At 42.1% G+C, this 25,079-nt stretch overlaps 2 protein-coding genes across 3 annotated transcripts; both read left to right on the top strand.

Annotated features, from left to right (window-relative positions):
• The first annotated feature begins 794 nt into the window (after positions 1–794).
• Positions 795–3,559, top strand: manbal (mannosidase beta like). The gene is made up of 3 exons (XM_069152177.1): positions 795–930; positions 1,209–1,399; positions 3,294–3,559. The coding sequence occupies exons 1-3, from the start codon at positions 837–839 to the stop codon at positions 3,402–3,404; spliced, it is 396 nt and encodes a 131-aa protein (XP_069008278.1). The 5' UTR covers positions 795–836; the 3' UTR covers positions 3,405–3,559.
• A 987-nt stretch (positions 3,560–4,546) lies between these two features.
• Positions 4,547–24,776, top strand: LOC138197295 (proto-oncogene tyrosine-protein kinase Src-like). 2 transcript variants are annotated; one of them, XM_069148012.1, is made up of 13 exons: positions 4,547–5,015; positions 12,625–12,906; positions 14,155–14,254; positions 15,217–15,234; positions 16,574–16,672; positions 16,954–17,057; positions 19,618–19,767; positions 19,891–20,046; positions 20,294–20,473; positions 20,859–20,935; positions 21,054–21,207; positions 21,390–21,521; positions 21,716–24,776. In XM_069148012.1, exons 2-13 carry the CDS (start codon positions 12,633–12,635, stop codon positions 21,922–21,924), a joined length of 1,653 nt encoding a protein of 550 aa, XP_069004113.1. In that variant the 5' UTR covers positions 4,547–5,015; positions 12,625–12,632; the 3' UTR covers positions 21,925–24,776. The 2 variants fall into 2 exon arrangements, with proteins under 2 accessions (XP_069004113.1, XP_069004123.1); XM_069148022.1 differs by lacking the exon at positions 15,217–15,234.
• The last annotated feature ends 303 nt before the right edge of the window (positions 24,777–25,079 follow it).

The raw sequence follows: 25,079 nt of genomic DNA, 5'->3' as shown, positions 1-25,079 counted from the left end.
TTTGTATATATTTTTGAGGGTTTAATTATTTGTGTGAAAACAATGGAGCTTGATTTTTATGTGGCTGTTAGCGGAAATGAAAAAAAGTATTATAACTTGAGTAGAAGAAGCAATACCACACAATAGAATAACCTACTCAGTTACATTTAAAAAATAAATATTGCATTCAATTAAAAGACAACAACAAAATGCAGGCCTATTTTCTTTTGGCCCATGTCAATGATTATTTTTCATTTGTGTATTACAATGTAAGCAGTATTTTAATGTTATAGTTTTTCAAGAGGAGCTAATCTAAAGTAGATAATACTGCTGGGTATGTTTAATATACAATAACGCCTCATATTAAACAGACCTATATGTTAAATCTCTACCTGAAAAGTAATTCTTAGCCTAATTGCAGCTGTTTAATAAATGTAGTAGTAGAAGTAGGTGATAGAAAATAGAAAAATGCTCTCTTAAATAAAGTAGGGTACAAGTTCCTAGTATTGTAGCTACTTGAGTAATTTGTAAGGTTATTTGTGTATTCACTTCGCCTACTTTGCATCACTAGTACGTGGTCACCACAGGTCTAAATATTGATGGTAAGTCACTATATTCCTCATCTTTAAAATAAGCCAGATGTAAGAGAAATACAGTGGTGTAAAAAGCCGTTTTGCAGTGTTGTAAACTTTTTGCTCTGAAAATAGCGAAATAGCGTTTTCTATTGTGTTCATCTTTCACCTTGAACGGTAGGGGGCGACATTTTCAAACCAATCATCCACAAGAGCGGAAGTAGAACTCGGGCTTACGACGTCACTTCCGATAAACGATTCGTTCTCTCTCCCTTTGTAAACTTAATGAGCATTTTTTTTTTCGCCCCCCCACCCCTCTTTGATAGTGTCCCCCCCCCAGTTTTTACTTATAAAGAGAAGCCAAGTACTTTCGCAACTGGTAAGCTTTTGCTCCACATGTTGAAACGCAGATTGTTGTATAGCTCCCCGTGCTTTGCTACGTTGTAAACCAGCTGTAGTTGCGTTGTTAATGTCTCTTAGCTGGGTCTGTCAACAATGACAGATAATTACGTCGGAGCACAATACTGCAGCTGCAAGGAGAGAGGGGGGGGGGATGTTTCCACCGTTGAACTCCTCTCCCTTTCGTGTCTGGACCTCCCGAAAGTAACGCAACGACTGACTCGTACACCACTTATCATCCTATCGATTTGCACACAGGTCGGGTCTCTGAAAGACACAGACCAGACAGAGCAAGCATCATGTCTGCAGAGCTGGACCTGTCCCCCCCGGAGGTCCCCGAGCCCACCTTGCTGGAAAGCATCCTGCGCTACGGGTTGTTTCTGGGCGCCATATTCCAGCTTATCTGCATCCTGGCTGTCATCTTTCCCACCTCCAAAGGTCACGAACAGGTAGGTAAACACCGCGGCAAGAAGAGAGGGGTTCAGTTTTGGGGTTAAATCTCACAGATTGCAACTGGTTCACGTCAAACATCCCCCGTACACGGTGTCCTCCACCTGATGCTTCTCTGGCGTGATAACAGAACATGGGACACACTCCTCCGCCATGCAGAAAACCACGGTGTCACTTACCTACGTTTATTTATCAGTTGTTGTTTTCATTTTTGTTTGATAAAGGGGAATTAGTGGAGCTCAATTTATTGGGAAGAAATTAGGGTGATTGATATGGTATTGCAGGACATCACATCTACATGACCTTTTTTCTCACTTTACATACTCTCAGGAGACATATTATTAATTTAAACTTTTTAATAGACTAAGCTGGTTATTCATTTTCACTATATTATCGTAAATGAATAGTTGAATTTGTTCTGTTAAATTAAAAGTTTGGGTGTATTAAAGGAAGGTTCCCACACTGATTTAAAAACCTCATTCAGTCTCAGTTTTGACTTAGTGTATCAATAAAAAAAAATTAAAAACATTTTTTTTTGGTTGGAGGCGAAATATTTTTGACAACAAATGACAAAAACATTCTAAAATCACATAGTGATTGTTATGAAATATTTGAAGACTAGAAGCATTAAGTACAATACAACAGCCCAACAATAAATCCTCCATTCTTCAGGATCACAGTGTACAGTTATTATTCAATCTGATTGAGAGGCATGTTGATATATTTTAATGGTCATTTTGGAGAGTGCAATTTGTTTTATACTGAGAAGTGTTAAAAAAAAAAAAAAATGTTCCCCTCACTAAATTGAATTTGGTTGACTAAATATTAGGAACACCTCTCAGTAAAGCTCTGTACAGTCAAACAGCACCACAAATCAGATCTCCAAAAGTTTAAACAACAGCAGAACATTATAATCCGAATAAAGGGAGTATTTATTTCTGGGCTGTTGTATTATACTTAATGCTTTACCTACCAGTGGTTTTTAATGTTATCTGACTTCACATAATGAAATTTGACAACAGCCCCTGGTCATTTGTCCACAGAAAAGCGTACACTATGTTACAGAAGAGTTGAATTGCTTGTTGTGCTATGATTCCATGGAGATACAACACAACACACTGCATTGTAGCTACATCTGATATCAAAATAATACTATTAGAGAGCCAGAGGTTCAACTAAAACACAATTATGTAAAAGAATTGCAGACATACAGAGAAACCAGGCGTCACTTAGCAAGTGTAGTTCTGAGTATTTTACTTTTGAGAGACTGTGAAGAAGGAGCCACCACGGGCTACTCTCACAATCTCCATACTAACAACTGTCAGGGGAGGTTATTTATAGACAAGAGCAATTAAACCCACTGTCTAATTATTCTATTTCCAGGCGTTGTTATCTTATGTGCTGATTATTCTCCACAGTACGTCGCCATTTCATCTTTTACAGCAGCCTGCTGTCGTTCTTCCTCGCCAGAACAATAGGGAAGATTGCACTCTGGGAAACAGTGCTGACAGAAAGAAAGTGCTTCAGTTTCTTCTGTATGTGTATGCATCTGGGAATTTAATTCAACTGTCCACTTGATTGAGATAATTTCACACAGAGAGTAAACCATTTAGAAAACTGCACTATCAAAATATATATTAATTGTCATCCCAAATTACCTTCCCCCATGCAAACTTTTGAATAAAACAAACTGTGTCATGACAAGTTTTACTTAAAGTGACACACAAATAATGTGTCTTGGTGTCAAAAGCATTATCCAAATAAATCTTCAGAGTCAGACCACACTGTCCTGTTTGTAGTGAGCAGCCATGTATTTTCACACCATATGTCAATAACGCTTAGCTTCTCTGTTAAATATCAGGGAGTTGAATGTTTCCTATGTTTGTTCTGCAGGAGGAGACCGAGTCCACTGACGGCAAGGCTGCTGAACAGATGAAGAAACCTAAAGGGTCGGCGCCTCAGATCCGACAGAAACCAAAGAAAGAGAGCAAAAAGAAGCGATAAAAAAACTGTGTGTGTGTGTGTGTGTGTTACCTGACTTTGAGAATGGGTTTGAATGGTGCTCGATCTTACCAATATGGGAACATTTCAGTTATCACTACAGGTGTATGAAACACTAATGTCATTTTTTTAACAATAAAAAATTATGAACACTTGAATTTGAGACACTTCAGAATTACATTCAAATGTGTGTTCATTCTATTCAACTCAATATTACAAAAAGCAGACTATCGTGACATTTGCTGATTATGGATTATTCATTTTCTTTTATAATTGAATATGTTTGATTTGTATTTGGATACTGCAGATAAAGAAATGCATCATGTAGTCATCCACCTTAGCTCTTTGTAGTCATTGCCAAAGTTCAGTTTGGTTTAAATGAGTCAGAATGACATCATGTCCCAACCCCATTACGTTTGTTCATTATAAATTCCTCATAAAGCTTCAGTATTGGGGCACTGGAAGCACGTTTTACTGCAGGTAAGGTTTATTCGATAGATATTCTTGAATCTTCTATTCACCATTGGGGCATTGAGTCCATAATGAAAACATAATGAGGGACCAAATTAGCTGTTCACATTGCTCCAAAGGAAACTCTTTAGTATTTTATGTTTAAGACTTTACTAAACAAATTTTCCTTACATTGTGTGTAAACAGTATACAGTTCAGCTTAGTTAATAATAATAATAATAATAATAATAATAATAATAATTAAAAAAAATTAGTTCAAGTTTCCCGCAAGTAGTTCCGGTTCTACGTTATGATTGGCTGATAAATGTAAAAGTCCCGTTGTGTGAGGCCGCAAAAACAACGTTTCAATATTAATGCGCTACTTCAAAGTGACTGTTCGTAATCAATCGTAATGTGGGCGACATGTTTTGTCGCTTAGCAACCAATTCGGCGAGCTGGGGATGAGGCTGATTAGGAGTCTCGATAATAATAAAGGGAGATATTTAAACGTACGTGTCGTGTTGCACTACTTTAATTATAAGAAAGTTTCTCCGTCGTGACGGGTAAATGTTTAAAGAAAACGCGAAACGGTGGGAGGGGAGGGGGGGGTGTTGCGCTTACCAACGCCTCAGTCAATTCAACGATATCGCGGCGTGGAGTTACGCAACACGACGTGAATCCTCCAGACTCCGTAGCAAGCGTAAAAAAAAAAAAAAAAAAAAAAAAATCCAGCCTCATCACATTTGCGCGCTCTCGCGTTTCGTCAGTGATGCACAACCCCATGCCTTCCCCCGTACGAGGCATGTCTTTTCCACACCACACCGCTCCTGCTTCGTCGCATGCGTTTACCGCGCCGTCGACTCTTCCCAGCTGAACGGGCGGAAGGTCTAGCGTTTGTCCGGCCCACCGCAGCAGCAGCAGCAGCCGTCCGGCAGCTGTGCCCTCTGCTCCCGAAGGCAGTCCCCCCCCCCCCCGTCATGACCTCCTCCTCGCCTTGCCATTCTGCCGAAATTCGCTAAATGGGATTCGTGGCCGGCCCGAGGTTTCCACAGCAATTGGCCGTCCGCTTCCATTATTTCTCTAATGAGGACAGCCGTACGGATCTAACACGGTTCCTCACTGCGCGTCTTTGATTTTTGGGCTGAATCTCAAGACGCGTCAAAGGTGAGTGAATTACAGCTTATTGCTTTTTTTTTTTCTTTTTTTTTTTTAAATTTTTTTTTTTAACTGCGAGGGAATCGTAAACATTTCGGTTTGCAACCAAGGTGTTGCGTATTTTCCTCCATATGAATGTATTACACGCAGCGTTATGATGCCCCTCTACACGGACTAGTACTTCATTGTTGCACAGGCCATTCAGTCACATTTGGCCAGTGCCACTCAGCCCGTGCCAGAGCTACGCTGTTGACGATTTACGACACCCCACAAAAATCCAAAGCGTATGTGCGAATGCCACATTTCCGACTTTGTCACGACCACAAATGCTCGAGGAGGACGCAGCGACTCGACTGCGCTCAGAAAATAAAGCCAACAATCCATCGAAATTCAAAATGGAGCTGTAACAGCACCTGTTTTGATTCATCAGGCCTCATACGCGCGTGTATGGGAGCCTATACGACAGCCACAGGAGCATTGTCCCGTTTTATCCCTGTTCCCATTCACAAATCCCTGTTCACGGGCCTAATGTGGATCAGTTTGGCAAACACTGTCTCTGGGTGTTTTTGTTGTTGTTGTTGTTGTTGTTGTTTTTTTCATTCCCCTCCGTAGCAAAGACATTATTATTTTGACAGCTGCTACTGCTTTATAGGCAGCTCCTACCCCACCCCGTGTTTCTTTGAAAGCAGCTTTGCTTGACAACAACTGGTGTTTAATCCCGTGGAAATAGAATTTTAATTATGCGGCTAATCTATTTACAGTAGGTTTTGGGGGGCTTTGGATAAATTCCAGCTAATTTCCATAAGGCAATGGATTCAGGTTTACCGTGAATGAGATCTACTTAAATCACAGGGAACGCTTAATATCGGATTTTACCACTGGACGACCTTTGGAGATGCATTATTCTAGTCAGGTGTGACAAACATGGGGTTTAGGACACCACGAGGAGTAACATGCGTAGTTGGATTGCCAAATCAATACTTGAAATGACTTGCAAATGTTTTACAAGCAGAAAGATGGTACAGAAAATGGGTCAGAATACATAGTGTTCCCGTTCAGAGGGGCTGTGAAAGATTGATGTGGCTTCAGGGCTGCAACCAAAGATCGTTATTGATTAATCTACCATGTATTTTCTCAATTAGCCGTTTGGTCACTTAAAACAAGTTCCCGAAGGCCGGTTATTAGACCAAAACCCAAATTTACTGCCATAACAGACAAAGAAAACCAAATAAGACTCTCATTTCAAGGAGCCAGGATGGAAAAGAAAACTGGAGCTTGTCTTTTCAATTTTTCTTGTTTATCTAAATTGTTGACTTGATTATTTTGTCTGTTGATTAATCACCTAATTGTTGCATCTAATTGGCAAATAGGTTATTGTGTTCCTGCTTCTGCCGGAACACATTACAGGAAACGATAACATATATACATTTCTGCAGGACAAACAAATCCTACAAACAATACGTTTATTTTTATTTTGAATCACAACAACAACAACAACAATAAATTAGTAGAGCTGATCACTTGCTGAAGGCATGGCAGCTCTGACATGAAACAGCCTTCATGTCCTGTAAAATTAATCACGTTGTAGCAGCCGTTCCTCCCGGCCCATGGATCACTGGCTGCCAGGGCCCGCCACTTAAAGATGGACGGAAGTGGGTTTTTATCAGCTGAGAGCCATAGTGCCCCTCTTCTCCTCCTCCTCCTCCTCCTCCTCCTCCTCCACCACTTCTTCTTCTTCTCGCCTTTTCCTCTGTGTGCTTGCCACTGAGGAAGAGGAGAGATGAGATGGGACAGCCAGACACACGGGTTGACACTTTCCAAAGTCTGTGGTGTTCGTCATAAAAAAAAAAAATTTTTAAATGCGAGGAAAAGACAGGGCAGAAGATTTGATTCTCACTTTCACAGGACTGAAATAGGACAAGACTTGATGGTTAAGGGACAGCATTGGCTTTTCTTTGTCCTTTTTTAAAAATTTTTTTTTTTTTTTTTTTTTTAAATCAGCTGCCTGTTTTCTGTCTCTCAATCTCTCTCTGACCCTGGCTATATATAGATGATCTGTGTATTATACATGTATATGAACTGTTTCATGCCATCATTCACCCCCCCACCCCCCACTCCCCGGCCTCCCAAGGGCAAACTGTAATTTTCCCATTCAGCTGAAACCTTGGCTGGAGCTCCGTCACTCTCTGCAGCACAGTGGCAACTGTTACCGTCTGTTGTGACTCAGTGAGGTTTGTCGGGGCCACATGTGCTCATGTGCCTGACCAGAAATATACAGCCAGTCAGCTCGGGGGATTACAAATGTTGATCAGGCAGGCCGAATGTAAGAAGTAGTCACACTTGTATTGTTTCAACCTGCGGAAACGAGAGGGGAACTTTTTGTTGCACTAAAACACTAAAACATTGTCCTCTAATACAAGTTGCACTTCCACTTGAACGCAGTGCAGAAAAAGATTCATGAGTCAATTTGCCACAAAAAAAAAAAAAAAAAAAAAAGCGGAACTTTAGCAGCAATTTATTTTATCCACGAGATGATGGTGTGAAAATAATTTTGCAGATTATTGCCAGGCCCGGAGTAAAGCTGTGAAGAGATTTCCTCCCCGACGTGATGTAAAAGTCTCTGCAGTCCTTATTCAGTGCAGCGATTCACCAAGTTCACCTGAAGCTATTATTAGGCCTCAGCAGCCTTAGTCTGATGAAGTGGGTGTCTTCCAGACTCATTTTTATAATGTCATTTATGTATCAAATTCCTTCATTGTTTCCCCAAACAATGGTTCCTTGTTGAGCTGTGGTGGACGGATGGTTAGAACAAGTGGGGCTACAAGTGCGGAGGCTGTATTCATCAGGGATTTAGATGGAAAACAACTGCATAAAAAAAAAAAAACAGCGCAGGGGTCTGCATTGGTGGGCACGTGTCGTTTTAAGATACCAGGCAGTGAGACAATGAAACGCAATGCGGGAAGTCCGGTCGGAGTAACAGATTAACAAGTTTAAAGGCTTACCAGATGGATTTTTACAAAGGTAAAGGGAAGCAGTGTGGTGTTCATGTTACAAGGTAATCCAACAGGAATGCATGCTTGCACCTTGCTGCATGACGTTGCATTGTGTTGAGGCGGTATCCGTGGTTCTCCAGAAACTGCAGCCAAAGCCGCAATTGTCAACTTCCTGGTGGCTCTGCGGAGGAAAATCCGGGACGTTACTGACATAAGTCGGTTAGGAATCATCGATTGTGGACGACAATTGTTGGTTCAACATTTTTTTTTTTAATGCAAAATCATTGAAAGAGATGTTGAAATCTTTTACTGGCTAAAGAAAAGCTTTGACCTGCTGTGGCATTAGAGGAAATGTCATGGAACCAACACTGGGTGTGGATCAGGGATTTCAGTAGAAATTTGCTTAACAATCACTGTATATTTTGACCTCCTGTCACTTACACTGGAATCAAATAAAGACTCTTCACAGTCGGTATGAACAGGAGCAACATTTTAAAGGAACCAAAATGTGTTTCACATATTGGCATGTGGTGTTTTTTGTGGTTTTTTTAGCTGTGGAAAGTCAGATTGAAGCACATGTACAAAGGACACGCATGATGAAAATATTGGCCTGATGCGATGCACTCGCAGTCGCTGAAAGATGTTCTGACTTGCCTGCTTTATTTACCTGCATTTCTTTCAGGCACCGTCCTTTCCCTTCTCCCTCTTCCCCCACACTGTACGTCTCTCTCGCTCACATCCAGTATTCAGTTCATGTGCAGAGATACTTTATAGGTTTTATTATTCTGTCGGCACTGAGACAGTGAGGAAGATCGGTGTTAGTGATAAATGTGCTGTCAGTATGAAGTGCTCTTGAACTCCATTGTGGTTCGCAGGGAAATAACACTCAGAGAGCAGCCTTTGAAGGAAGCCTGTATTTGCTTTGATTCATATCTAATCCTTAAATCCCCTCCTCTGACAACTCAAAAAGGAACAGGTTTATTCACAGAGCCCGGCATGGCTTTGCATTGGGTCGCCATGTGACATTTTTAAACCACACATTAAATAGCTTTATCGGACCTGTAAACACCAGAAAAGCAGATCATACCATTTTAAATTAGGAAAAACATCATCTTTGCAGTACTTGCATGCGGAATGTACTTTAGGATGCATATGACCCAAGTAAAATGTGTTAATTGTTTTGTAGAAATGAGGGAAAGTGATTTATTTTACAGAATATCAGGACAATGTAAAGCAAGGTGAACAGCAACATAAGTTTTTATTGGATGGAGACTCAATTTCTGAGGAAACCAGGAAACCAGATCTTCTTTGTAACCACACACACACACACACACACACACACACACACACACACACACACACACACACACACACCCCATCTTCCTCCTTCATCTCCCTCCTCACTTCCTTCCTCCCACCCCGCCCTCCCGCTGCTCAGGTGCCTGTTCTTGTTGCAGTCTCTGGCAGTCGAAGCCGTGTGCTGCAGTCTGGTTCTCCCACATTCCTTCGTACTCCCGCTGTACGGAAAAAAACTCACAGGGACTGGAACCGCTCCCCATCTCTCCTTCCTCATCTTTTATTTCTTCTATTCTCTCTGATCTTCCATATCTTATTTTTCACCTGTTCTTTTCATTTGTCCGATATACTTTTGTCCGTGTTGCTGAATCATCATCATCACTCCTCCGTATTCTCCTCCATTTTATATCACAATGCTGGATGGAGTCACATGTTTGCACGTATTGACATTAGGGGACCTTATGAGGAAAAGACGTGAGGCTCTGCTCGAGAGTGTTAATGTACGCAGGCTCTGAGGCTTTCAAGAGTACCCTGGTGTGTGCAGTGTCCTGGAGAGAGAGTGCTGAACACTGTGTGCTCTGTGACTCTCTGAGGACCTGGTTGTAGGGATCATTACGTCTCCTCATTAGTGTGAGATTAATGCTAATGAATAGTCATTTTTTCAAATCAATTCAAGACCAGATAAAAGCCAGAACTAGAGTTTCAGGGTTAAACTGCTCTGCCAAGTGCTGACTCTGTGGATTGCAAATAAGGCAAATATTTCTGTGCCATGTCCAAACACACTGTGATCTAATATATTAATAAGGTTGAAGTGGTGACATGGAAATGTGGCATGTGAAAGGTTTAAGAGTGTGTAACGTGAATGAATTAATCCCAGTAAACTCTTAAGTGTTGCTATAATCATGCGTGTTTGTCTGTAGACTCAGTTAAGTCAGGACGTCACCAAAGGCTTAAATAAGACTGCAGCAAAAGCACTGAAAGATCCAAATCATGTAACTTGCAGTGCACACTATATTCAACTTTAGTTTTTTAATCGTATTTAAACATAATGTATAGCACTAACAGTAATTTGGATATCTAGTACACCATTAGCTAATCAGGTGTCGCTCTGCCTCACATCAGCACTAGTATCACAGTATTTTAACACGTATATCTACAGACTAATGTAAGTCCCATTCATAGACATTTTACAGTAGTTTATGCACAGATTTTGATACCTGCAGACACTGACTGTCGGGACTGCTAAATATATCTGTTGCATAAGTGCCTCTCTATTATATCTGCTCAGACTGCGATCAGTGGTACTGTGGTTGCCAGTCTCTTCTCATCTTAACCCTCGTGTTGTCCTCGGGTCAAAATGACCCGCAGCTGTGTTCAACCAAGTTCTATTTTATTTCTATATTTTTATATTTTTTGGGATCATTGGTCATCATTCTTTAAAGAAACCCTCACAGCCTCCTTGTCACCAATGATCCCAAAAAATATGAAAATAAAATAGAACTCGGTTGAACACAGCTGCGGGTCATTTTGACCCGAGGACAACACGAGGGTTAAGGGGGTTTTGACCATCAGCGAGCTGGTAGATGCAACTAGCCACAAAGTCCATTCCTGATGTCTGGACTTGTTGGACAAATCGAGCAGTTTACTCTTTACAGTTCACACAGTGCTGTCCATCTTTGTCTGCAGGCCTATGAGCCCATCTCTATGTGACTCAGTGTTGCACCATGGGATACATTACCCCCCCCCCCTCCATCCCCCAGTGCGCCAGATTACATCCTGGCAGGAGTTGAATCAAAGCTTGCACGACTGCACGTGCGTGCACATTCACACTCGGCCGCTTACACACCCACACATCTCCACAGTGGGATCCTTCCATGTCTTTGAGAATTCCCATACCTATGTAATTATGCTATGCTCGCATCGCACTAAAAACACCCACTAAGCCTCAGCTGTCCGTGCCGTATACAACAACCACCTACACGTTCTTTTTACAGCCGCTGCCAGTTCCTTGTCTGTTAATAACCTCTCTGTCCTGTCTGTCAGACTCACACAAGTGTATTGGGAACACTCACCGGGGTACATGCATGTGTTGGAAAAAGGATGTGAAACAACTGTGCTCGGGTGTTGGTGTACGACTGAGCCTCGTTTCTGAGAGACCAAGGAGCGGCTGCTGATGCATGCACACACACACACCACACACACACCACACACACACACACACACACACACGCGCACACACACACACACCTATGCATATGTATAGACTCTTGTCTGGAACTGAGTGCCTCTATTCACAAAGGAACAAGGCTGTTTCGTGTGTGTCTCTGTTTCAGCTGGCCTGAAATAGCTGGTCTCACAGTGAGTCACTCCACAGTGCCTGGAGGGCAGCACTGGACTGAACTTGGTGTGTGTGAACAAGGCACTCCAACTTTCTGTGGGTGCACTTGACTGTCTGAGCATGTTTATCTGTCTGCACTCGTGATTACAGCACACTCTTGACTTGTTGCGTTTATCAGGCATAATAGATGTATTCGACATCAGCGTGGCAAGGAGAGGCAGCAGTGTAATCACCTGTTGAAAATTCAGCTTGTTTGTGCCCTTGTCAACTCACAAACACTCGTCGCTCCTTTGTTTTAAACGTCTGTTTTCCTTGTAGACGCGTATTGATTTAGAGTAGATTAAATCAGATAGGAATGACCCTGAAGGTATGTGTGTTTTTATGTGTCCTGTTCTCGAGAGTTTTAACTGACCCTGGAGCAGGTCCAAGGATACTCTGTGGCAGATTAGGAGAGCCAAAATAAATGAGACGCTCACAGCACACACTGCGTAGAGGACAATTTTTATTGATGGGTGAAGGAATAAAAAGTGAAACGGGGTCAGCTCCTGAATGAATTGGTGTTGTTTAATCAACAGCTTTAAAACATTGTTTGACATTCTGTTTAATACCTTATCAAAATTCTCATTTATAACTGTCCAGTGAAATATTTTTTTTTTCCAGTGTTTGACATGTTGGCATCAACAAAATGTGTGTGGGTCAAACTGCATTTAAATATTTAATAAGAGTTAACAAGTACACTGACATCCAGATTAATGGTGTCTGACTTATGGGTTTAATATGATGAGTTATTTGATGAAATTAAAAAGTACAACATGCACCTAGAAATAAACTAAATAGGCTTTTTTTGTTTTGTTTTAATGGATAGTGTGGTATTTTGAATAAAATCCTTTTAAATGTATATTTGGCATCTAACGATGAATAGAAACAGTAACAACCTGTGTGGACTTTTTTTAAATGCTGCACTCTTACTCGTTATTGGCTCTCATCCCAGGTCTGCACATGGGGGCGGGCAAGAGCAAGCCCAAGGAGCCCGGCCAGCGCTCCATGAGCCTGGACGGTACCATCGGCACAGGCTCAGACAGCGGGCACTTCCACCACCTGGGCCCCGCCCAGCAGACCCAAACCCCCAACAGGAGCCCCGCAGTCGGAACAGGCAGGAGGGGCCATCAAGGGCAGCACCAGCTCGCCCCAACAAATACTCCCGAGCTGGCTCTCTTCGGAGGGGTGGACCACACAGGAACTGTGACGTCACCTCAGAGAGGACCTCTGTCAGGTAGGAAACACATTGTGAGAATAGTTAGCTATGGCACCGTGATACAACAAGGCCCGAACCGCTTCAAACAAAACTTAAAAGGCACAAAGACAAGATATTAAAGAAACAGAAGTCAATATAAAAAGACACAAGTAGGTCAATGAAAAGTAATCTAAAGTAGAATAAGACTGATTCATCAGGAGAATATGAATTAAAAGAACTAAAATTAGTGTAGTGCAAGAGATTTAACAAATAGTCCCAGATTTGACTTTAATAAAAACAGAAACAGAAATGTCTTAAGGACTGATATATAAGAACTGAGAGTTGGAGAAGTCCATCCAGCCAAGAAAATGTCTCTGCATCTAACCCGCTGTATAATTAGACGTCTTCGAGATGGTGGTAGGCAGATTTAGGTGTTTTCTCCTGATTCCAGTCTTTGTACTAAGCTGAGTTAACTGTTGGCTGTATTTTCATTATTTATTGTAAATAAAGTGTGAATGATGCCGAGAAAGATTTCATGAGAAAGGATGAGAACTTTGACTTGTGTCCGAGTCAGCCTGCCGACTTCATTTCAGCATGTGGTAACAAAAGTCCTGAGAAAAACCAAAATCTAAACACTGATTCATGGTGAGTCACATTCACGCAGAAAAATATTTGAAAGCTGTTTCTTTTTACCACCATCAAACAGCCACACTTAAAAACATCTGTGTAACTTTGAAACCCAACGTGCCACACTGTCCAGATTCTTCTTGATATTTAAGCTGTCTAGACCGGCCAGATGGTTGAGTTAATGTTGCTCCATTCAGAGAGCAGAGGCCTGCTGGTGTATCGGGGACGGCTCTGCTGGTCGCGTCCTCCTGCCGCGCATCTAATGAGCCAATCGATGATTGGCTGGAGAATTCCCTGGTTTAGATCGTAAGTTCATTAAAACGAAGAGAGCGAAAGCTGCACAGAAAATAGAAAACCATTAATATGATGCCTTTGTCCTTCAAGGATGATCGGTCACTGGCCGGCTGAAAATCAATATTTTTCATTAAGCTTTGGCGAATTGTTTCACACAGATTTAGAGCAGGGGCAAAATAACTTTAGATGTAGAGCTGTTGACAGAGCAAATCCAAGGGCTGAGCCTGTAGTATGGAAGTTGGATTTCAACAGTGAATGTGAATAGGAAGGAATTAAAAGGAAGTGCCATCTTCTTAATGTCTTTCATTACATCATTTCCTAAATGCTTATTTCTGTTTCTTTCTGCATGTTTGTGGTTTCTTGCAGGAGGCGTCACTACATTTGTGGCACTGTATGACTATGAGTCACGGACAGCGTCTGATCTGACCTTCAGGAAAGGCGACCGGCTGCAGATTGTCAACAACACGTAAGAATCAGCCGACATCAGTCTCTTCTTTCTCTGTCTGGCGCCACAACTTCGCAAATATCTGAACAAACAGATTTGTTGACGCACACGTGAGCGCCGATTTGCACGAACGCAGAAGAACCCAGAGAGCCGGAGCTGTCAACCTACGAGCGATCCTCGTCATCTGTTTACGAAAACGGAGCGGGGCGGCACTTTGCCAACACATTCTGCTCCTCTCGGGCATCTGTCATCATCATAATCTTTGAGATCCTTTCATCCTGAGATGTACACTCACATTGCTCTCCTTCACACTGATGACGCCGGGAAAATGTGTTGTCCTGTTGGACATCAGCAAATGTTAAAGTCTGCGTGTGTCATTTATTATGAAGGAACAGAACACAGGTTATTACAAGTTATTGCATGAGAAGCTAAATGTGTGTTTAAAAGCTGACGTTTCCAAGTTCAAGCATCTGGAGCATAATTCCTATGCAGGTGTTTAAAATCAGAACAATGGTGTTTTTGTTTAGTTTTTTTTTTTTTTTTTTTCCCCTATGAGCTCTTTTCATAACTTCCTGCCATAAGTCTGGTCTGCTGTTCTTTATCTACAGTCTGGCACGTCATAGTGGGGCTGAATAACAGAATTCGTTCACACATGTACTCCGTTACAAAAACACTCCTCAGTGCACGGGAGGTTGGAGTAGTTCGACTGTATTTGTCTTAAACTGAGGATTGGGTCTTTTACGGAAAGTGAATGAGAGATATTTCCTCCCTTGTACAATTAGTGAAAATATTACGCGCCACACCAAGATGGGAAACTGAACTTAAAACAGCCCCGCTGTGTCGTCCCACAGCATATCCAGCTCCTCTGCTGTCTGTCTGTGCTGCTCGCCTTGCTGTGTCTCTCTGCCGTGTTTTTGATGTGTCTGCTGTGTCTGTTATCTCTCCCTCTCTCTTCCTTTCTCATGCTTCATGGTTTCTCCTAGGAAAAAGTACAGCTTCAGGTCAGTAATATTTAATGCGATTAAAAACAACAAAAAAAACTCATGCAACCTTTTGTTCACAGTCCCTGTGCTGCTGCACTGATTTGTCTGATCAATCCCATAGTGTAACTTATTAATTAATAGATGTTAAAGATATAACTTCCTCAGTCGATAATGTATTGTATGTTTTAGGATGCAGAACCAAAAATAAAAGGCTAGTATATGAAAGGACGACCTACCTGTTGAATAAAAGGTTGCCTGTGTCTATTTCCTCTTTTAACAATGTATTTTTCTTCACAATACTCTGGGAACTTGGGTGTGGGATGAGTTCTGTATATGTGGAAACCTCTTTTGGTTTTTCTTTTCCTTTGTTATACGGACATGATGGGTTTCAGTCACATGATGTGGAAATTTCAGCTTGTATGGGAAATATTTGCGTACAGTTTGAAATGTCATGTAGATACAGACACTGTAGTATTTTAGAATTAGTCTATGTTTGTCTCACTGGAAACAAATCCCATGAAAAGACCAAAACCAGCATGAATTACTCTCTAACTCGGATGTTACCAAATGTATGTGCCAAACCAGATTTCCCAAGTACATCAGATACCAACAGTTTTCAATAAATAAAACTCGTTAATTAAACCACGCAGTAGCCTCACAAAGGCTAAGTAACATCAACATTAAACTACCGTTTCAAAATGAAAAGATTGAGTTCGTCTGACCTGTCAGGTCCAGCGTTGTCACTTCCGTCTTGACTTTTTTTTTTTTTTTTACCTTTTCACTCATTCCTCCCGCTAAAATCAACGACGAGAGGGCAGAATCTGACTATGTCACGCTAACGTTTGCGCTGTGCTAATTCAGAAGTGACATCACCCTAAGTAGCTAAACAAAGGCAAATTTTATTTAGACAGTATTTAGATAATTAAGAACAAATTTGTACATCATTGTAATAAATAAATATAGACTGTTTTGAACTTGGGTGAGCTGGAGTGCAATTGTTAGGCCTTTGAGCAAGGCACTTACTGTACGTATTACCAGGTGGAGTCTCAGTTTGGGAATCACTTGCCGTAGCGAAGAAAATGTATTCATCCGCACCAAACAATAGTCCCAAACACATGCACAATGTATTCCTGTTTGCTTAAAAAAGATTGCTGTAAGATTAAGGTCAACATTCATCATCATCATCATCAATCATTCTTATCCTATAAGTGTTCTTCATCCATCACATCCAGATTTTTTTTAAATTGGCAATAAAGCAGGAAATCTTTAAAAACCATGAAGTGTTCTGGATGCCGTTCAGTTTTGAGTTTCTTGTTGACTCACTCTCTCTCTCTCTCTCTCTCTCTCTCTTTCACAGAGAAGGGGACTGGTGGCTCGCTCGCTCCCTGACGACAGGAGAGAGTGGTTATATCCCCAGCAACTATGTGGCTCCATCCGACTCCATCCAAGCAGAAGAGTACATTATTCTCTCCTTGTTTCACTCCTGCAGTTTACAATAGTTTGTTTTCCCTACATGCATGTATAAGCAGTTCTCAGTGCAGAGCCTGAATGTAGTTGTATTCTGTATGCACGATAATGACGCATGCATGACGAGGCCATGTTTACAGATTGCACGTAAAGAGCACATGCACACCATTTTCCTACGTACTTCCTGTTCAAATGTAGCTCTGCCTGCCTGCTCCTGCAGCTCGGCAGTCGCCTCTCTCTGATCTTATTCTCTGCGGCCCACTTTGGCAGGTGGTATTTTGGGAAGATCACTCGGCGTGACTCGGAGAGGCTCCTGTTGAACCTCCAGAACAGACGAGGAACCTTCCTGGTGAGGGAGAGCGAGACCACTAAAGGTGAGAGCAGACGTTTGCATCACTCAGGAGGCTACAGTCATTAACAAAACCCATTATCAAGGCCATTTAGCACTTCTGCCGTTCTCTGTGCCTCCTCATAATGATGCACCAAGTTAGCCTCTTTGAGTATTTAATGTGGGGAAAAAAACAACTTAGCAACACTGTTTGACTCGCACATAGGGCCATTATTTCACTTCATCACCAGGGATGCTTTTTTTCATCGCTTTGTGGTTCTAGGGAAGTAGTGACCTATTTAATCTACGCAGTGGTTAATTTGAGATATATACATATATATGTGCTGTAGGTTGGTTTAACGTCACCAAAAAAAATATTATTTTAAGTGTAGCTCTCATTTTAGAACGTACTAGTTGGCAAAAGCTTTGAGGCCAATAAGTTTGCTTATTTCTCATGATAAGGTCATTTGTGTGAAAAACTTAAAACCACTAATGGAGGTTTTCGGGATGTATTGTGAGATCTCATGAGAGCAACCTGAACATCGAATTTTGAGTGGCAGGGACTATTTTAATTATTTAATTATTTACTTTTTTCAAGTAAAATGCAAACATTTCTGTGTTCCAGCTTCGGAAATGTGATAATTTGCTGTTTGTATTTGTCATATGAGGCAGGATATTAAATATGTTTAGGTTTTGATCGTTAGTCAGACAAAACAAGCACACTAGAGACATCGTCTTGGACCCAGAGACATTGTAAATACTGTTTTTGTTTTTTTTTCACTTTTTTAAAGATTTCATGTGCTAAGCATTTGTTTGTGGAAAAACAAAATCTGCTGATAATTTGCAGCTGTAACCAAGTTGTAAAAGGATCACTGATTGTTACTGAGCAACAACCTTTCAGTTGTGCGTTCTGGCAGTGAAGCATGTTGTTTGGAGACACACCGATCCTCTAAGAACATTCTTCCTACAAAACATGCGTAATAAAAAAACTGAGCTCTTTATTTTGCACGCATTAAAGATGTGTGAAAAAAGGAAGTGATGACACTCTTTCCGTCTCCCTGGAGCTCACGCCGTGCAGCAGATGTGTTTTACTTTGAAATAAGTAGATCTTTGGGGACTCTGTTTGAAAGAGGCAGAGCCTTGTAATTAAATGATTTGCTAACTTTCACACAGGCCTTTGGCGCAGTATCTTTGTTCTCTGGGTTCGTGGCACAGTTCTGCATCTTTTTCTGAAAGTCTGCAGTCAGATCAGGTCCCTGTGACGTAGGTGGACTCTTCAGGGGGTTGTTTTGGAGGAAGTGAGGGGAAAAAGGCAAAGAGTGGGGTGGGTTGGGCTTGTGAATGGATAGGGGTGAATCACTCTGCCAGAACTAGGTCAACCTAGGAGGGTGCTGGATTTCCCCCCCTGGCTATAAATCTCCATTCTCCCAACATACACACATACACACATACACACATACACGCACACACGCACACACACACACGCACACTGAGAGGAGGGGAGGAGAGCCATGAGGAACTGTAAAGGGGGAGACCTGTAGGAAAGGGAGAGGAGAGGAGAGGAGAGGAGAGGAGAGGAGAGGAGAGGAGAGGAGAGGAGAGGAGAGGAGAGGGAGAGGAGGAGCTCTGGCAGGAGTTGCGGTGGCCTCTGCCTGCGTTATGTGTTCGATGTCCAACGAGAGGTTGACGGTGAGATGAGCAGAAACACACCACTCACATGTTGTTTGAAGAACAAGTCACGTTAGACTGCGCTGATCTTTTAATGTGACTCACAAGTTGCGTCCCACTTCAAATCCTTAAACACGGGAGGTGAAAATCCAACATGAGCTTTTGTTAGAGGTGTTTGTGCCCCTCGTCCTTCATACACGAGCAGAAAAATAATGTGAAATGGTTCAAATGTTGCAGTTATTGTGTCCATGTAAAGTATGAAGGCTGTTGAGCGCGAACATTGGATAACCACAGGAAATTGTATTTAAGCAGGATTGGTCTTGAACATGGATGTTAAGATAGGTCAGGGGTCAATCTGCTGGAGGAGCAATGCAATGACAATGTTGATATTAGTTACATCTGGTTGATAAACTTTGTTTCTTTCCTGCGATAGATTTTCTTTTTGACCGGGGAAGGAGAGTGAGCATCAGTCAGCAGAACTCCAGATCAGAGATGATTGATTTTTATTTATTTATTTATTTTTTTCATTTTCTGTCGCTGTGGGACGGCCTTTCTTTACAGCTTAGGTTTTCGAAGTCAGTTCAGTCTTTAACCACATTTTTACAAGTTTGATTTCTGGCACATTTCTATTGATCTATTGCTGTATTTTTATGTGATTTTTAATTTCAGCGTTTCTTTTTTTATTGCTTCTGAAGTGTAGGTTTCTGAATAGCTGCATAGAACAAGTCAATGACACTTTTTAAAATCCAACCGTACATAGCAGTGGGCCATGGACAAGGACGTAAAGGCTAAGATGGATATCTCTGGCCTTCGAACGGACCGGCAGGGCGAAAGAACAGCTGCTCGGAAACTCCACAGAGCAGCTGCCACACAGGCGCTGAGCTGCCTGGTTTTATTGTTCTAACTTGTCTCCGTCTGTTGTTTTGTCTTGTTCACAGGGGCATATTGCCTGTCAGTGCTGGATTATGATAACACCAAAGGCCTGAATGTTAAACATTACAAGATCAGGAAGCTGGATAGCGGAGGTTTCTACATAACTTCCCGCACCCAGTTCACCAGCCTCCAACAGCTAGTCTTCCACTACCGCAGTGAGTCCTCACACACATCTGCTGTCAGCGCTTAAGAAATGTTAACAGCGCTGATGGTTAGACTTTTACGACACTGCTGCCCTGAAACTGCCCTCTCACTTTCTCTTGTGTTCCCTGTCTCAGAGCACTCTGATGGGCTGTGCCACGCTCTAACAGACGTGTGTCCTGTGGCCAAACCTCAGACCCAGGGACTGGCCAGGGACGCCTGGGAGATTCCCAGAGAGTCCCTGCGCCTCGACCTTAAACTGGGACAGGGCTGCTTTGGAGAAGTCTGGATGGGTAAGAGTCCCTCACAACATGGCACACAGATTGGTTTATACTTCATATATGACACGAGAATCATTTACTCTGTTTTTTTTTTGTAAAAGTGCGCTATAACTAAAAACCTGGTAAAAGCTATTATAACTCTTTTATTCCTCACCAAATCTACAAAAGAGGGATGTATCCCACTCAGAGGAGGGGATGCAGTGCTTTATTGAAGAAGCAGTACAACGAAGTCATCCTCTTCCCATCCGGTTTCTGACAGGTACGTGGAACGGTACAACACGAGTAGCCATCAAGACCCTGAAGCCTGGCACCATGTCTCCAGAGGCCTTTCTACAGGAAGCACAGGTCATGAAGAAGCTGAGGCACGAGAAGCTGGTCCAGCTGTACGCTGTCGTGTCGGAGGAGCCCATCTACATTGTGACAGAGTATATGAGCCAAGGTAATACAGCAAAACAGACCGATAATGAAACCTCGATGCTTGGACAGGTTCATATTCTTGTTTACCTGCAGTGCTCTTGATCAGACCGTTCTGAATTAAATCTTTAAAATCATCTTTCAAAGACGCTTTCGTGTGGAAACTCAACAATATTTGAAAACTTTACCTTCTTTTGTTTAATTAATAAAGAGAGTTGTAGAATAATTAAAAGGCTTGTAATTGCAATCCTAAGTGTTGTATTGGCTCTGCGATCTAGAGATTTTGAGTAACAGTGAATACTTATTTAAGGAGTTAATTGACAGCTAATTATGTGTTTGGTGATTATCTTTCATTTGACACATTATCTGCCGCTAAAGTTTTTATAAATACCGTAATCTTGCATTTGCAGGCAGCTTACTGGACTTCCTTAAAGGGGAAGCAGGGAAGATGCTCCGTCTGCCTCAGCTGGTTGACATGTCCGCTCAGGTAAAACTACAAAAGATTCAGTCATTATGGTTTATTTGGCTCTGCGACATATGACCACCACACTCACAGTTATTATATTTACCGAGAACTGTGAAACCCTGCTCTTCTCTGCTTCCAGATCGCAGCGGGCATGGCCTACGTGGAGAGGATGAACTACGTCCACAGAGATCTGCGTGCTGCCAACATCCTGGTGGGAGACAACCTGGTGTGTAAGGTGGCTGACTTCGGTCTGGCGAGACTCATTGAAGACAACGAGTACACTGCAAGACAGGGTGAGTCCGCACTTCAGACACAATAAATGAGCACAGAGAAGTATTGGTTTGGTTACAGCAACAACAACAAAAAAAGAACCACATAATAGGAAAGATGCTATAAAATGTGAGGAACAAGTTTATTTTAACATGTTTTTTTTTTTTAAATTCCCTGATTTAAAAAAAAAAAAAAAAAAAATTAGGAGCCAAGTTCCCAATCAAATGGACAGCACCGGAGGCAGCTCTATACGGACGTTTCACCATCAAGTCAGACGTCTGGTCCTTCGGTGTGCTGCTCACAGAGCTGGCAACTAAAGGCAGAGTTCCCTATCCAGGTAACAGCTTCAAGGAAAATTCACATAATGTGTCCAACAAGCTATTTGAGGACGTTGTACCGTGCATATTGTGACGGCCATTTTTCACTATTTGCAGACCGAACGATCAATTATGAGGTTAATCATTGACTGTTGATCTTAAATTGAATCCACCAGATTTTTTTTCGCGTCTAACTTCCTGTTTGTCTCGGCAGGTATGGTGAACCGGGAGGTGCTCGACCAGGTGGAGCGCGGCTACAGGATGCCTTGCCCGGCGGACTGCCCCAGCTCTTTGCACGAGCTCATGCTGTCCTGCTGGAGGAAGGATCCAGAGGAGAGGCCTACGTTTGAGTACCTGCAGGGCTTCCTAGAGGACTACTTCACCTCCACAGAACCCCAGTATCAGCCTGGGGAGAACCTATAGGAACCACACACTGAACCGAACCTGCGGGAGTGGGGAGGGTGGGGTTAGGAGGGGTGGGGTGGGGGTGGGGGGGGGCCTCAGCACCGAACTGCACTAACCGACCTCAGAGGAGTGCCTGTGGGAGGATCTGAACCTGTGAAACTCGACCTGTGAGGAACTTGAGATTCTTCTGCGGAAGCAAAACCGAAATGGAAACCTGCAGAAGTCCCCTCTTGTGCCATAAAGGAACCTCTACACAAGAACCGGGAGAACCTCCTCTCTGCACGCACTCGCTGGTTACGGGCAACGAGGTTCAGAGCTGTCGAAAGGAGAACTCGCGCCGCACGGACTCCGACTGAATCGAGTGGCTAAACTTGCGGGAAACGGTTCTTGAGTGGTGCGACTGACGTGGGAGGAACCAAATCAGGATCTACAGACGGAGCGAGAGGGAAAAGAACAAGGCTCCCGCCGAAGAGAGAAGGTCAAGGGAGGATATTTCAGTCGGGCATGAGCTGTTTAGTGAAACCTCCCTCTTTCCCTCTTCTGTCGTGCGTCTTCACCCTCCTCTGGTACCTTTCCCGCCCACAGAAGAGCACTGCCGCTGTGGCTCAGGTGCCGAAGGAAAGTCTGTCTCTCTTAACGTCCTGTATCTCCCTGCCTTTCTTCCTATTTCTGTCTGACTTTCAGTATCTCTCTCCAGTTTTCTCAAGTGCTGCTTCTTCAAAGTGTCTCCAAATAACTCTGCTCTGGAACTCTACTTTGCATCTTTATCTTTACTTGGACAGTAGGTTTCCTGTGATTTAAGGATTTGTTCAGTGGCAGACAAAAAGTCCCCCCCCACACCCCACCCCCTCCCCACCCCGAGAGGCATGGTTGTTAAAATCATGGTAGTGCCAGGGTTTAATATACTCAACAGGCAGGTTCTGTAATGCTGACAATTAGGTCATTTAAATTTGAGGCCTTTCTCTCTTGTTATACCATCCTCCTCCTTTTCTAGCTGCTTTTTCTGACACACACTGAACAAGCCTGCTGGATCCGAGCTCGATTCAAATTATTTTGATGCAGGTTCTGTCTGAGTTCTTCTCGTTTTGATTGATCTTGATTTAACTGGAAAGTTGCATTGAAAATACTCAGCACTGTTGCGTTGGTGGTAAAGGGCAGTTTTAATGAGTAAGTGGGGTAAATGTTCATCGAACATTTACGTGCGCTACTAAGAGGCCGATACGGCTGCCAAACCAATCACATTACTGGTAAATATCCATCTGAAGATGGGAAAACCCTGAGTGTAAAAGCATCTCGTGTTCTGTGCCAAACAAATCACATTTCTTTACTGCTGTCCATGTATATACTGTTTTATTATTAAGGGGCTTTTAGTTTCTACAAACAACTCTCGACTTAAAACTTAAATTAAAAACTCCCCAGTAAGTGAGTAGTCCGAACGGATAATCCTGCTTCGGTTTTCCTGAAGTAAACGGAAGGTTTGTATTCACATCACAGCTGTTGAACTAAGAAAATATGCAACCAGGCAGCCCTAATGAATCTGTAAGACTCTGATCAGGTGACCCCAATAAAACTGTGTTCATGACTTTACTGTAAGAGTTGATTTTGAAGCCAGTTAGCATGCTTTTGTGCCGTTCTTCTCTTGACCATTGGCTAGGTTTGTATTTATGCTGTACTGTACATCAACATGTGTATGTTTACTCGAGGTTCAAGTGAGGCGCGGGGATCACAGACTTCTGAACATCGGTGCCATCCAACTATAATTATTATTTTTATATATCTTACCCACGGCTGCCAGTTTTCACTGTCATACTGTACATACTGTAGCTCTATTAGGGTTGGTTTTTGTACCGGGTATTTGCGTTGGGTGTCACACATTTTAGTGGTTTGGTTTATGACGTCGTCGCCATGACGACGGCAGACACAAACTATCGATTGTTGCCAACAGATATGATGATACACGCTATCAAAACATGAGCCAAGCAGCAATAAGAGAGACGGTAGTCCATGCCCACAAACGTCATGAAATTATTACCCAGTGACGATTAATGATCATGTCTAATTTAATCAACATCATGGACAATTCTGAAACCACAATGGAAAAAGGTGTTTGGGACGTGATGTGATAGTATGGCATGGAAAATGAGGTCAAAGATGTAAATAGTATCTTAAAGAAATGACTGTGACTATCATGTAATTTGGTTTTGTGTAGTTTTTCTTTCATTGCACCTCCATGTTGAGGTTTTTACGGTGACACACGCCTGCTCCCAAAATGTTTGATTAACAATAAGATGCTACTGTAAATGGGGCTTAAGGAATTTTTCTTTTTTTTAATTGTTTTTAATTTTGACCTAATAAGAAATCGTATTCTGTTTGAAACCCTCTGTATCATGCTGAAGACAATTCAGAGTTGGGCCTGACGTATCTTTTCCGAGAACATCTTGTCATTATGATGAGTGATTTTTTTTCTTTTAGAATGGGAATTACCCTGTTTTGTTTTAACACGCTGAACCGCCTGTAAGTCACTGGGACAAAGTGGAAGTCAGTGGGCTCATGACAAGTATGAGTAACGCCAGGTCTGATTGGATTTTCTGTGCCATATAAATGAAGTGTCTCAGTCTTTTTTTTCTTTTTAATGTTCAGTTGTTGTTTTTTTTTATAAATCTATGCAGTTTGGTATTCCTGCAACTTTATGGCCATTTTTGTTCTAAAGTCAAAAACAATGATCAGAAACAGAAGGTGTGAGCATTTTGTAAGGACTTCTTCTGTCTTTTTTTTGTTGTTGTTGTTGTTCTAATGTAACAGGATTGAAATAGGTATCGTGCCACTTTATGTTGATCTTTAAATGTGCAATAAATTATATTTCAAATGTGTTTTGATAAGGGTGTGTGCTGGTGTGTGTGCTGTCTTAGGACCTGAGAATATCACGCAGCTCGTGCATGACTCGGGAACTTCTTGATCGTTTAGAGAAGTGAGTGTGTCATGTGACGATCATCAGTTCAAGTTGTCTGAATTTCCGGGACATTAAGGCGGTGTAGAGAAAAGATTTGATGAATGAAGTGCACAAGTGTGTGCATATTTGTTTTTCTGAAATAGTTGAAATACTGAGAGAAGGTCGTTGCAGTTGAAGCCACAGATAAGATGCAAGTTTAAACCCTGTAAGGAGATAAAAGTGT

The sequence above is a fragment of the Embiotoca jacksoni genome, unplaced genomic scaffold (genome assembly GCF_022577435.1).
Source record: "Embiotoca jacksoni isolate LCO1_2020_lvr unplaced genomic scaffold, fEmbJac1.0.p SCAF_1, whole genome shotgun sequence".
NCBI lineage: Eukaryota > Metazoa > Chordata > Actinopteri > Embiotocidae > Embiotoca > Embiotoca jacksoni.
This window is presented reverse-complemented; position numbering and strand designations above follow the sequence as displayed.